Source organism: Nerophis ophidion, linkage group LG01 (genome assembly GCF_033978795.1).
Source record: "Nerophis ophidion isolate RoL-2023_Sa linkage group LG01, RoL_Noph_v1.0, whole genome shotgun sequence".
Lineage (NCBI taxonomy): Eukaryota > Metazoa > Chordata > Actinopteri > Syngnathiformes > Syngnathidae > Nerophis > Nerophis ophidion.
This window is the reverse complement of record NC_084611.1, coordinates 73,916,441-73,935,663: the sequence shown is the minus strand read 5'-3', so window position 1 is coordinate 73,935,663 and position 19,223 is coordinate 73,916,441. Positions and strand designations below refer to the sequence as shown.

The window sequence follows — 19,223 nt, the reverse complement described above, 5'->3', positions numbered from 1 at the left end:
ATGTATATACAAACGGTTTGTGTATATATATATATATATATGTATATATATATATATATATATATATGTATATATATATATATATATATATATATATATATTTATATATGTATGTATAAATATGCATGCATATACAGTTTATGTATGTATATATGTAAGTATGTATTAGAGATGCGCGGATCGGCAATTATATCATCCGCATCCGCATCTCCAAAGTTGTCATCCACCCGCCGTCCACCCAAACCAACATTTTATCAGGACCGTACCCGCCCGGTATCAGAGGTCGGCCACCTTTACCACTCATAATAAGGCGCATTAATGGGGTCATATTATCATTTCTTTCTAAATGGAAAACACTTCCTTGTGGTCTACATAACATGTAATGGTGGTTCTTTGGTTAAAATGTCGCATAGATTATGATTTACAGATCATCTTCAAGCCGTCTTATTTACGTGGCTCACCTTCGACAGCGTCTTCTCCCCCCGTCATCTTTGTTGTAGCGGTGTACCATGCAAGGACGGGTCTGGAAGAAGTGTCAAAAGATGGAGCTTACTAACCTACTCAGTTGCCTAGTGGTTAGAGCGTCCGCCCTGAGATCGGTAGGTTGGAGTTCAAACCCCGGCCGAGTCATACCAAAGACTATAAAAAAATGGGACCTATTGCATCCCTGCTTGGCACTCAGCATCAAGGGTTGGAATCGGGGATTAAATCACCATCGATGATTCCCGGGCGCGGCACCGCTGCTGCCCACTGCTCCCCTCACTTCACAGGGAGTGATTAAGGGGATGGGTCAAATGCAGAGGACACATTTCACCACACCTAGTGTGTGTGTGACAATCATTGGTACTTTAACTTTAACTTTACTGTTTTAATGACATTCACTTTACTTCAATCAACAACAGAGCAGCATCTCCTCATCTGTGGCTCACCAGTGCAACAACGCCGGAAATGTGTCCCGTGAAAAAACATCCGACCGGAACTCTCAAATAACTAAAGTTCCGTGGGTAATTAATGTAAACCCACTACACTGGTAGTTTTTAGCGCTTCCATAGCGAGCTATAAGTTAGAAATTTACGCTACTTTATATTAAAAATGCAACAGCCGAGGGTGAATGTCCCATAGCAAGAAGATGGTGAGAAAGAAAAAGCTTATCGACTACAGCATCGCCACGGACTACAGTGGCGGACTTGCGCGAATTTTCAGGACTTATGCAGATCTCAAATACACATCAGCGGATACCTGTTTTGCATAATATTGTGAAATAAAATGCCAGATAATAGGTCTGCTATTTTGCGGTCCTTATACACACACCATAGTAATACTTCTATCTCTGACTATAGTAGCCGCAATGGGCCGACAATCCATCAAAAGCTGCATTTTCAAAGCCTTACTAAAACATTTTGACGGATTTTTGAATGCCGTGTGTAATGTTCTTTATTTTCAAAGCAACATTTAATGTTTTGGTGTTGTTTACTGGAGTCATATTGCAGTCTACACATATCTCCTATGTGTGACTTCCATCTACTGGTCACACTTATTATTACACCATTTACCACATAATTGCTTCAAGGTTGGTAAGCACAACCAGAATTATACTGTACATTAGATGCACTGGATTATAAGGCGCACTGTCGATTTTTGAGAAAATTAAGGGATTTTAAGTGCGCCTTATAGTCTGAAAAATAAGGCAATTGAATGCAGATTAGTGCCAATTTTCCCTTGATAATGTTACAGGCATCACACAGTAAATGGCCCCATTTACTCTCCATGCTTACTGTACACATGCTCAGGGGCCAATAGCACTTCATCAGGTGGTCAGATGCCCGCTGGATTTTGCAGCAACATGTTCCCTTGGGGATTTAAAACAAAACAAAAAAAAAATACATTTTTTTTTTTTTCCAAAATCTCTGTAGATTTGGGCCGCCATTCATCATGGTCGAAGACAGGAACATCTCTTGGGAGCATCTGCAGCAAAGTATCCTGAGCAAGCTCTATTATCTGATGCTGAACAGAGCCCAGGCTCAGGTAAGGGTTCTCACTTCATGGGTCCATAAAATTGGTGCGAGGGATTTTTCAATTAGTAGTAGGATGTCTTGGAACTTGAACTATTTAGTTTCAAACACATTTTTCACCACAAGGAATGATGGGAGTGGAAGCACAATGTACCTTTTTGAAATTGAAGGGTTCAAAGGGCATATAATCCTGTGCTTGCGAGGTTGGGATGTTCCCTGGTTGAGAACGCGCTGCCATGAATGAATTAAAACTGTAATTTTTGTTGTATAAACACTAGGTTTGCTCGAAAACTAGTTACTCGTCACTTATTCGTTAACGTTTTGCATTTCATTATGTCTCGAAAGCATTAAGCAGAAAATTCTGGGGACACCAAATAAACGCTGTGATCATCATCAAGGATGAAGTCGGTATCCTTGAACACGTGGAAGTATCTTCTACAAAGAAAGCGGTATCTGGGCAGCATAGTGGTCTCGTTATTGAGACGTCCTCCTCCCAATAAGCCTGTCTCTCTCTCCCTCACAACTTCTCTTCCAGTGTACAAAACAATTGCAGGGATTAAAAACTAAGGAGTTGTTCTCTTTGTTATTACCCTTTCTTGTATTCAGTCTTTTTTCCGATCCAAAAACATGCTGGTTGACGTGGAGAAACATGTTCGCTTGACCGCTCTGTGTTAAAGGGGAACATTATCACCAAACCTATGCACGCGTCAATATATACCTTGATGTTGCAGAAAAAACACGATGCATTTTTTGTAACCGATTTCCGAACTCTAAATGGGTAAATTTTGGCAAATTAAACGCCTTTCTGTTTATTGGTCTTTTAGCGATGATGTCAGAACGTGACGTCACCGAGGTAACACATCCGCCATATTCATTTTCACATTACAAACACCGGGTTTCAGCCCTGTTATTTTCCATTTTTTCGACTATTTTTTGGAACCTTGGAGACATCATGCCTCGTCGGTGTGTTGTCGGAGGGTGTAACATCACTAACAGGGAGGGATTCAAGTTGCACCACTGGCAAGAAATCTGCCGCCAGACCCCCATTGAATGTACCAGAGTGTTTTCACATTTGACCGGCGATGCTAAGGCAGACATGGCACAGAGATGTATGGATAACCTGCAGATGCATTTGCAACGATTAAGTCAACGAAATCACAAAGGTGAGTTTTGTTGATGTTGTTGACTTATGTGCTAATCAGACATATTTGGTCACGGCATGATTGCCAGCTAATCGATGCTAACATGCTATGCTAATCGATGCTAACATGCTATTTACGTTAGCTGTATGTACATTTGAAACTAGATACCCAAATTTAACGGGAAACAAACACTTACCAATCGACGGATTTAAGTTGCTCCAGTGTCACAAGATGCGAAAGTCCTGATCGTTTGGTCCGCACATTTTACCGGCGATGCTAATAAGGCAGCCATGCTATGTGCCACCTCATTAGGTACACCCACGCTATGGCCGAATATCGTCAATAGCTATTCGCTCAATAGCTTTAATTTCTTCTTCAATTTTGTTTTCGCTATCTGCCTCCATACTCCAACCATCCGTTTCAATACATGCGTAATCTGTTGAATCGCTTAAGCCACTGAAATCCGAGTCTGAATCCGAGCTAATGTCGCTATATCTTGCTGTGGTAACCGCCATGTTGTTTGTATTGGCAGCCCTGTATGACGTCACAGGGAAATGGATAGTGGTTTCGAAGATAGCGAAAATAAGGCACTTTAAAGCTTTATTTAGGGATATTCCGGGACCGGTAAAATTAAAAAAAAAATAAAAAAAATACAACAAGCCACTGGGAACTGATTTTTATTGTTTTTAACCCTTTTGAAATTGTGATAATGTTCCCCTTTAAAGCTTCACAACAAACAAAGAAACACCGGCTGTGTTTCGATGCTAAAGGCAGCTGCAATACACCGCTTTCCACCAACAGCATTGTTCTTTATAGTATCCATTATTAATTGAAAAAATTGCAAAAGTTTCAGCAACACAGATGTCCAAAATACTGTGTAAATATGCGATGAAAAGAGACGACTTTTAGCCGTAAATGGTGCTGAGCTAATATGTCCCCCCAACCAATAACGTCACAAACACGCGTCATCATTCTGCGACGTTTTCAACAGGAAACGCCGCGGGAAATTTAAAATTGTAATTTAGCAAACTAAACCAGCCGTATTGGCATGTGTTGTTGTGTTAAGATTTAATCATTGATATATAGACTCAGAATCAGACTGTGTGGTTGGTAGTAGTGGGTTTCAGTAGGCCTTTAAATTTAAAAAAAAAATTGTATTTTTTTATTTTGTTCACAATCAACACTTTTGAACACCCACAAAAGTACTACAAATGAGTACTATTGAGTATCTGTACCGTTTTTATATGCAAGTTGGGTATCCAAGTTGCTGTCCTGGCCACATATTATCCAAGTACTGTCCAAGTTCAAAGGTTAATATGTTTTGTTGCTAACAGCAGTTGACTTCTTTTTACTCTTTCATGGCAGTTGTAAAAAACCTCGCCTGTACAGTTAGTTAAGCTTTGAAGGTCTGCCAGATTGTGTTCCATTGTTAACACAGCACGGCACAGCGTTGCAGCATAATTCATACTTTACATAAAAGTACACCAAGAGGTTGTAAACAGAGACAAGGTGAAACTTCGTGACAATGAACCGTGGAGGAAACCTTTGCGTTGAATGGAATGTGTTTTTAGTCCGTACTACTTTTTAATTTAAAGCTGAAATGTTTTCGCCAGAGCTCAGAGGGCACATAGTAGGGGTGGGCGATATCGCAAATTTGGGTATCTATACCGATCCGATACCGGCCAGTATTGCCGATACCGATACCGGAAGTGTCGTCATCTGATGGGGGGGGGGGGGGGGGGGGGGACTTAAGGGTATCAATGCTTTTGGAAAACAAATTTGTACTTTTGCCTTTATTAATTGATTATGATAATAGTACAACACAGGACAACGATTTGAGTCAAAATATAAAATATTTATTACAAAAGTAATATCAATAGCAATAAAATAATGCAAATAAGGTGCAAACAACTACTGAACCTGGCTTGTCGCCTCAAAACACACAAACACTTAAAGTAAATAACAAAACTCTTGTTATTGAACAAAGTTCTAAACATGAACACAAAACAAAAGAACTGAGAAATTCAAATAAAAAAGTAATAATATCAATTACAATAAAGTAAGTGGTGCAAATAAGGTGAAAACAAATACTGAACTTGGCTAGTCGCCTCACAACACACAAGAACTTAAGTAAAAAAGAAAACACTAGTTATCAAACAGTTGTAAAAATGAACACAAAACAAAAGAACTGAGAAATTCTTATACTTATTTTATCCATCCATTTTCTACCACTTATTCCCTTTTGGGGTGGCGGGGGTCGCTGGCGCCTATCTCAGCTACCATCGGGCTTAAGGCGGGGTACTTTACAGTTTACAACCAAGACATTAAGTCGCACTGGAAACGCACGCGTGTGTGTGTGCGTGTCCGAGTGAACCTCGGAGCGAATTATACTGATGTGTGTGCGCGAACGCACCAAGCGTCAGGTTAATTGTATTTATTTTATTTTATTTTGGGTTGAAGATGAATTTTTAAGTGTTTTTAAATCTCCTTCGCGACCCATCATTAGGGAGGAGGGTGGAGTGGTGAGGAACGCTGCGCTCACATTTTTTTTAAATCGGAGTGATTCGCTTAATTTGGTGTAGTATCGATACCATCACGCCAGTATCGATATGATACCGATACTCAATAAGTATCGATACTATCGATACTTGGTATCAATACGCCCAGCTCTAGCACATACTTAATTGTGTGCTTATGTACTGTAAGTTATCTGTGTCTAACGCATGGTTGATTAAACAGCTCAAGATGGGATTCAACACCCGTTGTTATTTATGATCAATAAAAGAAAATAGTGTAATTAGATGTGTTGCGCTCTTTCGATGGGTTATGCCTTCGAGAGCTTCTGCACATTTGATTAATAACTACAATTTTACTTCATTGAGTGGATGGTCGCAAAGCTCACTTGTGAGCGCTTGTTATCGCCTGCATGTTGTCATATTGACACAATTGCTGCTTTTTATGAACTTATCCTACCGCTTGTCCCTTTTGGGGTCGTGGGGGGTGCTGGAGCCTATCTCAGCTGCATACGGGCAGAAGGCGTTTACACCCTGGACAAGTCGCCACTGCATCACAGGGCTGTGAATTGATCATATTTGTTCAATTGAGCCTGAATACACCACATTAAGTGCTTCAATTCAAAGAAGAAAATATCACCTTCAAAGCAAATACAGTGGGGCAAAAAAAGTATTTAGTCAGCCACCGATTGTGCAAGTTCTCCCACTTAAAATGATGACAGAGGTCATTTTCATCATAGGTACACTTCAACTGTGAGTGACAGAATGTGAAAAAAAAAATCCAGGTATCCACATTGTAGGAATTTTAAAGAATTTATTTGTAAATTATGGTGGAAAATAAGTATTTGGTCAACCATTCAAAACCTCTCACTGATGGCTCAAAATCTCACGATACATGGCCCCATTCATTCTTTCCTTAACACGGATCAGTTGTCCTGTCCCCTTAGCAGAAAAACAGCCCCAAAGCATTATGTTTCCACCCCCATGCTTCACAGTAGGTATGGTGTTCTTGGGATGCAACTCAGTATTCTTCTTCCTCCAAACACGACAAGTTGAGTTTATACCAAAATGGATACATGGATGATACAGCAGAGGATTGGGAGAATGTCATGTGGTCAGATGAAACCAAAATAGAACTTTTTGGTATAAACTCAACTCGTCGTGTTTGGAGGAAGATTTTTGTTATTTTCCTTCCAAGCGCAACTGTTTTCAGTTAGTAGTTAGGCTAATTTAAGTTCCTTCGGTCGTTGAGTTATTGTATTTTGTCACTGTTGCATGCATCAATACCACTGCACACTCTGTACTGTACTGACCTGCTGTTTGCAACCTTTTGTTATTATTCGATGAAACTCTTTTATCCGCACATCGCCTTCTGTCTCTGCATCCTAGGGTCACGGCTAGCTTAATCATGCGCAACCTTAATTAGGTCCGACTTTTTAAAGCGTGAAATAACATTGCACATGTAGATTGCGCGAATGGAAAACAAGTTCTTCCTCCTTTAATCGAGCTATTCTATGTTCCAATATCTGTCGAGGATCATGGGGCCACCCTTACAGTACCAACAATACATTCCTGCAGGAATGTTTTGTTGGTTAAAAAAAAGGGGACTCTTTACACCAACAAGGATACAAATGAAGGGTACTGAATCCCAAATAGGTAAAAAAAATGTAAGTATATAATAAAATAAACATTTGCCTGTTTAATAAATCTGTTTGAATACCTTGACATATTACCTTAGAGTAGGGTTGTCAAACTCATTTTAGCTCAGGGGCCGCGTTGAGGAAAAGCTACTCCCATGTCGGCCAGACTGGTAAAAACATGGCATTACATTTTTAAAATAAAGACAACTTCAGGTTGTTGTTTTTTGTCTTTGGCCAAAAATAGAACAAGCACATTCTGAAAATGTACATGTTACGAATAATCCTCTTGGCAAAATTCTGAGGAAAGAATTGGTGCAGATTCAAAAACATCATGAAGAACACAACTTCGACCTTGTCTCAGTGTATTTACAAAGCCATTAAACTTTAAGCACTGTTAAGGATGCTCATGTTGGCAGTTCACCATCAAAAGTGTTTGGAAAACTAATCGAGTGTTTCCTCAAACCGACACATTGGTGACACCCGAAACTGCCACAAAACATTAACTTATCATCATTTAGGACTGGGCGGTTATATCGATATACTCTATATATCTCAGGTTTGTCTCTATTCGAGTATACATTCTCACGCAGATGCTTATAGCTGCTGGCATTACACTACAGGCTCTTCACGCTCTTTCTTGTCTCTCCTTCTCACAGACAGCAAGCGCACCTTTTTACATACGTCACATACTGTTACGTCAGACGTCACATACGTATAAGCCCTCGCGGAGCAGAGAGGTAGCAGCATGGGTAACGTTAGCTGTGGTGCTAGCTGAGCCGTGCGAGTGGTAATACGAGAGAAAGAAGGTGTGAATCTGGTAACAAATGAAGGAAAAATTAATTCCCAAGAAAAACAACAGGGGGTCGGTCCATCGTCTGGCGGTGGTTTGGCTTCAAGGGGGAATATGTCAAACAGACAACCGTAATTTGTGAAGGGTGGGGCAAAAGTGTTGCTATAAAAAGTAGCATTACTGCTAATATGTTGGTTCATATAAAAATTCACCTGCTGGAGAATGAATAGTGCTTACTCCGCATGTCAACATCTCTGTTGGCCACACCATCAAAATGCCGAGGCGAACATTTCCAGATCAACACCGTATGAAAAAAATAGTGTTTTTTTTTTTTAGTTGTGATTTCCTTCTCTGCATGAAAGTTTAAAATGAGCTTGTATTAATGCAGTATGAACAAGAATGTTTTATTGTAGACACATAGAATCATCATACTGCTGTGATTATATGTATCACGTGTTAATTCAAGGCTAAGGAAAAACATTGAGATAAGCCCTATCATTTAAATATCATAATTATAATTAAAAAAAAAACAATTATCAAAATAACACCATAATAGCCAAAATCAAGGTGACGTAAGTACAAACTTAATTAATGTGAACATGGTAGATTTAAGCATACAATGATATTGAACAAACACAACAAATATAAAAACACACATTTTTACAATGGAGTTCAGGGTGCACATTGTGCAGTCAACTAATTGCAAGCGTTGCATGAACTCTAACTACAAAGATGATGGTCAAGTTGACTTTGCTTGTTACCATTTCCTTGTTTTATCAGTTGAGTGGATAATTCACGATGAAAATCCATAACAACAGGAGCAGCTGATTGCTTGGACCTGTGCTAAATGGCGTAGCGGCAGCCAATTCAGTGGGCATTTAAAGTCAGTTGATACGTCATCTTTAAACACTGTCATGTATGACATGGGTGACACTTCAATTGCCATTGTGATGAACAGAGGTTTATTTGATAAAAAAAAAATGCATCTCATTTTTATATTTTCGTGGGCCGTGTGTTTGACACCCTAGCCTTAGAAACCTATCAAACAGCCGTCATTTAAAGGGCAACTGCGCTTTTTTGCTCATTATTCCCAATCTGTATGCGACACCAGGACACATATCTTTTCTTTTTAGAGTAGTCGTGTATTGCCATTTGTACAGGTACAGGACATTACAGACAAATTGGAGACCTTGTGTATTTCTCCCTGAGTTAACTTCTACAAAAACAAGAGTTAGAAAATAGAATGGGATTGTTAAAAGCAAAAAAAACATTCTAAATCTGTGCATTCTAAATAGGAAAAAAAATATGAGTAAGAGGCAGCTAACAATTTAAGTAACGAGGATACAATCTATTCCACCTATAAAGCCCTCTAAAAACATCCAATAATACTGTAAATTTACACGCAATGTAGTAACAGGTACATCCATGATAACATGTAATTTTTAAAGTAATTTGGTCATTTTAAGCATTACAGAAACGTCTTTCCTGGGCACATTGATTTTACAGAGCTCATAGCAATGAAAGTTACTTTTGTCAATCACAAAAAAATAGGTATTATGAAATAATAAAATGTGAAAAAATATATATACGTTGCAAAATGTGTTATTTACACATACAATGTTTTGTAAATTTCTATTTGCATACCTTGCCTGTAACACGGCAGTAAAACGGTGGATCAAACAAAACAGAAGTCATCATCATTGACCCACGAGCTGCGGAAGCAGGCTCAGTACCTCCACGGTGACCTTTTGGTGAATCTACTGAGGAATTTCTGAAACTGAAACAAAACTAAAATAATGCCAACGTAGGTTAATAATATTAACGCTCGTAAACTTGTTAGCATATTAGCTAATGCTGACGATGCTAGCTTGATTACATAACAGTAGCAGGTACAAACATGCATCAAAACACTCCCACAGACCTCACACATGGGACAGTTTAGTAAGTATTAGTAGTTTTAGTTATATTGTAGGACTTAAGAAACAATGCTTGAAGTGATGTATGGAGAATTTATATGTAAAGAAATGCTATGGATGACTAGAACAGCACTTGTACTTCTGGTTGAACGCTTTAAACAGAAGGACACTGCAGCACCTGCAGTGAGCAAACTCGTCCAAAAGATGACGCCACTGCATAAACAATAACACATCTTTTCAGTGTCTTTCCTTGTTTGTTTTTTTTAACCCAGATGCATTATGGCCGTCAATGAAGAAAAATCCATGAATTAGCCGTACAAGCTGCAGGGTTCAAAGTGTAGGAAAAAATTAGTCCAGAATTAACGGTAAAACTCATGACAGACTTTATGGGAGCCAGCAAAGATTACTTTGGGACATATGATGATCCAGAACCTTATATTTTTCAGCCTGGATATTAGGAGGATGCGCTACATGTTTTAGAAGCTTAGTGCTAAACAGAGCCACCGACAAAACCGTTACTTACAATGTGCGCTTTTTCTGGGATGACAACTGAGGGGATGGTTGTATCATTCAGCACAAGACGTATGCTTCCTGTTTAGCACAGAAATCAGGTAAAAAATGCTAGGATAAAATAGCATCTTGCAATGATGGCTTGAATTTCAAAGAAACCAACTTCTCGTCTGATAGTCACTACTTTTAAATCAGAATACAGGTGCGAGGCATGAATTATAATCTGGCAGTAACTTTTGCCAACTCAGAGGCTGTTTAGTACCTCAGTAACTACTTTACCACTTTGAGCAAGGCGCTCAAAGTACTTCCTCGGTGTAATCTCTTAAATTAACAAAGTTGCTACACCGTAGAAACTAGTGTTGTTCCAATACCAATATTTTGGTTCCGGTACCAATATTATTTAAAGGGGAACATTATCACCAGACCTATGTAAGCGTCAATATATACTTGATGTTGCAGAAAAAAGAGCATATATTTTTTTAACCGATTTCCGAACTCTAAATGGGTGAATTTTGGCGAATTAAACGCCTTTCTATTTATCGCTGTCGGAGCGATGACGTCAGAACGTGACGTCACCTAGGTAGTCAACACCATTTTCTCCACCACATTACACGCAGCAAGTCAAATCAGCTCTGTTATTTTCCGTTTTTTCGACTGTTTTGCGGTACCTTGGAGACATCATGCCTCGTCGGTGTGTTGTCGGAGGGTGTAACAACATGATAAGGGAGGGATTCAAGTTGATTTACGTAGAATGTGCATCGATTAGCACGGCATGCTAATCGATGCTAACATGCTATTTAGGCTAGCTGTATGTACATATTGCATCGTTATGCCTCATTTGTAGCTATATTTGCATCCAGCCTTTCCCTCCATCCACATTTAATGGCAAACAAACACTTAGCAATCGACGGTTTTAAGTTGCTCCAATGTCAAGAGATGCGAAAGTCCCTCGTTTGGTTTTTACCGGCGATGCTACGACAGAGATGGCAAGAATGTCTGGATATCCTGCGACACTCAAAGCAGATGCATTCCCAACGATAAAGTCAACAAAATCACAAAGGTGAGTTTTGTTGATGTTATTGACTTATGTGCTAATCAGACATATTTGCTGGCAGTCATGCCGTGCGCATGACTGCCAGATAATCGATGCTAACATGCTATTTAGGCTAGCTGTATGTACATTTGTAGCTGTATTTGCATCCAGCGTTACCTTCCACCCACATTCAATGCCAAACAAACACTTACCAATCGACAGATTTAAGTTGATCCAGTGTCACAAGATGCGAAACTTCTGATCGTTGGTCTGCACATTTTACCGGCGATGCTAAGGCAAACATGGCCGAAGAGCGTCAATAGCTATTCGCTCAATAGCTTCAGTTTCTTCTTCAATTTAGTTTTCGCTATCGGCCTCCGTACTCCAACCATCCGTTTCAATACATGCGCAATCTGTTAAATCGCTTAAACCGCTGAAATCCGAGTCTGAATCCGAGCTAATGTCGCTATATCTTGCTGTGCTATCCACCCTCTGTTTGTATTGGCATTGCTATGTGACGTCACAGGGAAATGGACAGTGGCTTCACAGATAGCGAAAATCAGGCACTTAAAAGCTTTTTTTAGGGATATTCCGGGACGGGTAAAATTTTGAGAAAAACTGCGAAAAATAAAATAAGCCACTGGGAACTGATTTTTATTGGTTTTAACCCTTCTGAAGTTGTGATAATGTTCCCCTTTAAATACATTTAGGTACATTACAGTACTTTTCTAAATAAAGGTGACCACAAAAAGTTGCATCATGGGCTTTATATTAACAAATAATCTTAGGGTACATTAAACATATGTTTTTTATTGCAAGTTTGTCTTTAAATAAAATAGTGAACATAAGTCAACTTGTCTTTTAGTAGTAAGTAAGCAAACAAAGGCTCCTAATTTAGTCTGCTGACATATGCAGTAACATATTGTGTCATTTATCATTCTATTATTTTGTCAAAATTATTAAGGACAAGTGGTAGAAAATGAATTATTAATCTACTTGTTCATTTACTGTTAATATTTGCTTACTCTCTCTTTTAACATGTTCTATCTCCACTTCTGTTAAAATGTAATAATCATTTATTATTCTGTTGTTTGATACTTTTACATTAGCTTTGGATGATACCACAAATTTAGGTATCAATCCGATACTAAGTCGTTACAGGATCATAAATTGGTCATATTCAAAGTCCTCATGTGTCCAGGGAGACATAAATAATAATAATAATAATAATGGATTAGATTTATATCGCGCTTTTCTATTGTTAGATACTCAAAGCGCTCACTTAGAAGTGGGAACCCATCATTCATTCACACCTGGTGGTGGTAAGCTACATCTGTATCCACAGCTACCCTGGGATAGACTGAAAGAAGCGTGGCTGCCATTTTGCGCCTACGGCCCCTCCGACCACCACCTATCATTCATTCATCATTCATTCACCAGTGTGAGCGGCACCGGGGGCAAAGGGTGAAGTGTCCTGCCCAAAGACACAACGGCAGCGATTTGGATGTCAATAGGCGGGGAGCGAACCTGCAACCCTCAGGTTTCTGGCACGGCCGCTCTACCCACTACGCCATGCCGCCCCAAATATCGACTTAATCATAGTAGTATCGACTAGATTTGTTGGACCGGTACTTTTCAGAGGCGGTATAGTACCAAATATGATCGGAAAGTGTTTGGGCCCGTGTGTGTGTGTGTGTGTGTGTGTGTGTGTGCTTGTGTGTTTTGTCTCGTCTTGTCTGGTCAGGATGCCACCCGAACGCCTCCCTAGGGATGTGTTTAGGGCACGTCCAGCTGGTAGGAGGCCACGGGGAAGACCCAGGACACGTTGGAAAGACTATGTCTCCCGGCTGGCCTGGGAACGCCTCGGGATCCCCCGGGAAGAGCTAGACGAAGTGGCTGGAGATAGGGAAGTCTGGGCTTCCCTGCTTAGGCTGCTGCCCCCGCGACCCGACCTCGGATAAGCGGAAGATGATGGATGGATGGATGGATGGATTGTCTTGTCTCATGGTATTGTTAGTGTACAGGAGTTTTTCTTGTTTTGTTTATAGAGTATTGTTCTTGTATTATATTGTTTATGTTAAATGTGGAATGAGTGAGAGGGGTTGGGCTTTTATAAGCAACTGCTTCATCCAACCCCTTTTCAAGCCTTGCATCTTTGCCAACATGTTAAAAAAAAAAAAAAACTGTTTAGTTGTACTGTGCAGGTTTGAAATAAATATTTCAATTAAAAAAATATGATTAATTAGTATCATGGTACCAAACTGATACCGGTATACCGTACAACCTTAGTAGGAAGGGGATTCAAATAGCCCAATTTGTCATGGTTTACCTGACACATGAAACGTGACGAATTGGGGGCGTTGCATGATCCTCTTTAGCCACCAGTGGGCTAACGTGGAACATTCACCAGTATTGAATGTCTTAAAATGTGTTGCATGGCAATTCCAACTTTGACCACAGCGTCAGTTGCAATGTAGAGTGGCACTTTTTCATAATTTTAAGCACACTGCATTAAAAAAATGATTCCTCTCATGTAAGATCCATCCAGGAATGGGATCATTTCAATCCCTGCCTTATTGTAGCTTGTTTACTCTGCAGGTGACGCCATGTAAATGGACTATTGTCAGTGGCCTTTGGATGTTTTTAGGGTGCTTCGTCAGTGGAATAGATCAGTGGCCCCCAACCACCGGGCCGCAGAAGAATTTTGTATTAAAAAAAATATATATATATATATTTTTTTTTTTATTAAATCAACATAAAAAGCACAACATACACTTACAAACAGTGCACCAACCACAAAAAACTCCCCTTTTCATGAAAAAAACGTCCCTTTTTCGTGACAAAGAAGAAAAAAAAGAAAAAAAAAGGACACCCCCCCGGGCCGCGGGACAAATTATTAAGCGTTGACCGGTCCGCGGATACAAAAAGGTTGGGGACCACTGGAATAGATGACTCCCCATTTACTGCACTGTGCCTCTTGCTGGCTGCTGTTTTTTTTAGCAATTCTGAAAACATAAAGTCGTAAATAATGGGTAACACTCCACCCCAAAAGTGTGGTCCGACCTTTTACTTGTTTGTGTTCACAACGGCATCAGAATAATAAAAATAATATGTGAGGGTGTGGTGATATCCAGACCTAGGTAAATAAATAATTCCAGAAGCACTGACACGCCGAGTGCATGTTGCTCGTGTGCTTGCACACAGCCTCTTTACACAAACATTCTTTTTATAGTGCTGCAACACAGCAGGACTAATGAGGGTCTATCCACCTACAGAACACAAGAGCGCTGTTTAAAATTCGAGTGGTGGGAGGATCGGCTGCCTATAGCTACCTGACACCCCAAGATGGAAAGCCTCTGCACCACACTGCTGTTGACAGGTAAGAGTCGCTACACACCCGACATATAACGGCAACATTTAACGACGCACAAACTGTACACAATCTTCACATGAACATGATGTACAGGTGTGTTAAGAAAAGTCGATTTACCTCGAAATTGCAATTTTTATTCATTCAGATTCTAATTTGATTCATACATTTTTTGAATCGATTTTTGAGTATATGTATATATATATATATATATATATTTTTTTTTAAATACAGTTGTGGTCAAAAGTTTACATACACTTACAAAGAACATAATGTCATGGTTGTCTTTAGTTTCCAATCATTTCTACAGCTCACCTTTTCTCCTCCAAACATATTGCTGGGTAATGTGGCCAAACAGCTCAATTGTTTCATCTGGAATCACATGGACAAAGATAAGACCTTCTGGAGGAAAGCTTTGTGTTCAGATGAAACAAAAATTTTGCTTTTAGGCCACAATACCCAGCAATATGTTTGGAGGAGAAAAGGTGAGTGTTATGTATACAGGAGGGAGTTGTGGCGGCACATAACCAGAAGGGGGCAATATTGCTCAATGTACCGTATTTTTTGGACTATAAGTCGCAGTTTTTTTCATAGTTTGGCCGGGGGTGCGACATACGCAGGAGCAACTTATGTGTGAAATTATTAACACATTACCGTAAAATATCAAATAATATTATTTAGCTCAGTCACGTTAGAGACTAGACGTATAAGATTTCATGGAATTTAGCGATTAGAAGTGACAGATTGTTTGGTAAACTTATAGCATTTTCTATATGTTATAGTTATTTGAATGACTCTCACCATAATATGTTACGTTAACGTACCAGGCACGTTTTCAGTTGGGTATTTATGCGTCATATAACGTACACTTATTCAGCCTGCTGTTCACTATTCTTTGCCTTTCAAATGTCTATTATTGGTGTTGGGTTTTATCAAATAAATTACCCCAAAAAATGCGAGTTATACTCCAGTGTGATTTGTATATGTTTTTTCCCTACTTTATTATGCATTTTCGGCAGGTGCGACTTATACTCCGAAAAATATGGTATTTACTGTATTATGTATATAAACAATATAATATAATACATAATGGACAATATCATTTATTAGACTATAGAATGGTGTATGATAAAATCCAAGAGTGTGTGTGTGAGGTTATGTGTGTGATTAGCTATAGTGTGTGTGTTGACTCGAGAGGAAGAACAAGGCATGAAGCTAGTCTGTGGGGCAGGAAGATGGTCAGGGCGAATGGCGAGGCGTAGGAGGTCCAAGTCCAAGCGGTGTTCGAGGATAGAAGAGGCAGTCCGGCAAGCAGAGAAAACTATAGCTGACGAGACGCACAGCTTGTCGACGCGGGGACAAGGCTGACTGGGTACACGACAGAAATTTCCGTTCAGGCGACAGATAGCAGGCTGAGCAGGCTCTTTAAGGCAGGACATCTCATTAGTTCCAGGTGCGCAGATTGCCGGTGAATGATTGCAGCTGCCAGGTGTGAAACGCACAGCGCAAAAATTAGGGCACATTGGAATGCGCCTTGGCCGTGACAGTGAGGCCTTTAATCCTAGGAACACAATTCCTACAGTCAAGCACGGTGGTGGTAGTATTATGCTCCGGGCCTGTTTTTCTGCCAATGGAACTGGTGCTTTACAGAGAGTAAATGGGACAATGAAAAAGGAGGATTACCTCCTTTACCAGCCTGGAAGTTGGGTCTTGGGCGCAGTTGAGTTTTCCAACAGGACAATGACCCAAACACACATCAAACATGGTAAAGGAATGGCTAAATCAGGGTAGAATTAAGGTTTTAGAATGGCCTTCCCAAAGTCCTGACTGGAACATATGGACAATGCTGAAGAAACAAGTCCATGTCAGAAGACCAACAAATTTAGCTTAATTGCACCAATTTTTTCAAGAGGACTGGTCAAAAATTCAACCAGAAGCTTGCCAGAAGCTTGTAGATGGCTACCAAAAGCGCCTTATTGCAGTGAAACTTGCCAAGGGACATGTAACCAAATGTTAACATTACTGTATGTATACTTTTGACCCAGCAGATTTGCTCACATTTTCAGTAGACCCATAATAAATTCATAAAAGAACCAAACTTCATGAATGTTTGTTTGTGACCAACAAGTATGTGCTCCAATCACTCTATCTCAAAAAAATAAGAGCTGTAGAAATTATTGGAAACTCAAGACAGCCATGACATTATGTTCTTTCCAAGTGTATGCAAACTTTTGAGCACAATCGTATATAAATATTACAATATATATATTAATGTTTTTTGTTTTTTGTGAGAATCAATTTTTGAGTTAAAAACATTATTATTACTATTAATACTGTTGCTTCTATTCATTTTTTTTGGTTAGTCCTTATCTTTCTAATCAGCCTGACCTAAGCCTAAAAAAAGTAATGCATTGTACTGTTCTAAAGTGTGTTTGTCCTGATGATTCTTTGTGGTTCTTATGTGTTTGATGATATCTCGTTAGTGCCCGTATGCTGAATTCACAGCTGCACAATTATTCCATCTTCGGGTACCAATAATGAGACTTTCACCAATAATCATTAAAATTATTATTTATTTGAGCTATGTATTTTGTTCTTCAAAAAAGTAAACTAACATTAAAAGTTATGGTGTGAAAGAATGATCAGAATTAGACCTGGAGAAAAGGTAGGATTAAATATTTTTGGACATGTTAAATAATGCAAATGTAACTGTGATGTAACTTGTTAAGCATGTCTGTAACAAATCATAGCATTATGAAGTGCTGTTATGAAGTCCATAATTTAGCATGTTTATGACTGGTAATGTGTTTTATAACAGCCTTGTCATTTGGTTCTGACATCGACACGTAAAATATGCTTGCCGTGGCATGACACTGTCACAGATACACCTGTCTTTTCCATATTATTTTTTATGCCTCATCTTTGAAGTGTCTTGTCTGCATTTTCACTGGGAATATTTGAGTAGTTTTTGTCAGTCAGTACTTGGTATATCATTATTTTGCTGCATAAACGCTGCGTGTGACTCCGAGTGACTGAGGTGTGCTCTGAGATTAAAAGTATCGACGGAAAACACTTAACTCACTCCTTACAGGACCAGAGGTTTAATGTCATGGGAAAAACATATTTCTATAATCCAAAGGACAAACAGAATCATCGACATACCTGAAGCAAGCGTGGAGGACGGTGCAGTTTGATACGGCATGTTGACATAATTATGTTAAATGGTACAAACCCCGTTTCTATATGAGTTGGAGAATTGTGTTAGATGTAAATATAAACGGAATACAATGATTTGCAAATCCTCTTCAACCCTTATTCAATTGAATGCACTATAAAAACCAGATATTTGATGTTCAAACTCATAAACTTTAATTTTTTTTGCAAATGATAATTAACTTAGAATTTCTTGGCGGCAACACGTGCCAAAGTAGTTGGGAAAGGGCATGTTCACCACTGTGTTACATCACCTTTTCTTTTAACAACACTCAATAAACGTTTGGGAACTGAGGAAACTAACTGTTGAAGCTTTGAAAGTGGAATTCTTTCCCATTCTTCTTTTATGTAGAGCTTTAGCCGTTCAACAGTCCCGGTCTCCCCTGTCGTATTTTACGCTTCATAATGCGCCACAATTTTTGATGGGAGACAGGTCTGGACTGCAGGCGGGCCAGGAAAGTACCCCCACTCTTTTTTTACAAAGCCACGCTGTTGTAAGACGTGGTTTGGCATTGTCTTGCTGAAATAAGCAGGGGCGTCCATGAAAAAGACGGCGCTTTGATGGCAGCATATGTTGTTCCAAAACCTGTCAGTACCTTTGAGCATTTATGGTGCCTTCACAGATGTGTAAGTTACCCATGCCTTGGGCACTAATGCACCCCCATACCATCACAGATGCTGGCTTTTGAACTTTGCAAAGATAACAGTCTGGATGGTTCGCTTCCCCTTTGGTCCGGATGACACGATGTCGAATATTTCCCCCAAAAATTTGAAATGTGGACTCGTCAGACCACAGAACCCTTTTCCACTTTGCATCAGTCTATCTTAGATGATCTTGGGCCCAGAAAAGCCGGCGGCGTTTCCGAGTGTTGTTGATAAATGGCTTTGGTTTTGCATAGTAGAGCTTTAACTTGCACTTACAGATGTAGTGACAAATTATATTCAGTGACAGTGGTTTTCTGAAGTGTTCCTGAGCCCATGTGGTGATATCCTTTAGAAATTGATGTCGGTTTTTGATGCAGTGCCGTCTAAGGGATCGAAGGTCACGGTCATTCAATGTTGGTTTCCGGCCATGCCGCTTACG

The 19,223-nt window shown here is 39.5% G+C and overlaps 1 protein-coding gene across 2 annotated transcripts in view; it reads left to right on the top strand.

Annotated features, from left to right (window-relative positions):
- Positions 1–19,223, top strand: part of usp43a (ubiquitin specific peptidase 43a) — a 302,210-nt gene that overhangs the window by 188,473 nt on the left and 94,514 nt on the right. For both annotated transcript variants that reach the window (XM_061911002.1, XM_061911012.1), the window contains exons 8-9: positions 1,914–2,025; positions 14,832–14,935. In XM_061911002.1, coding sequence (XP_061766986.1) covers positions 1,914–2,025; positions 14,832–14,935 — 216 coding nt within the window. The remainder of the gene's footprint in view (positions 1–1,913; positions 2,026–14,831; positions 14,936–19,223) is intronic.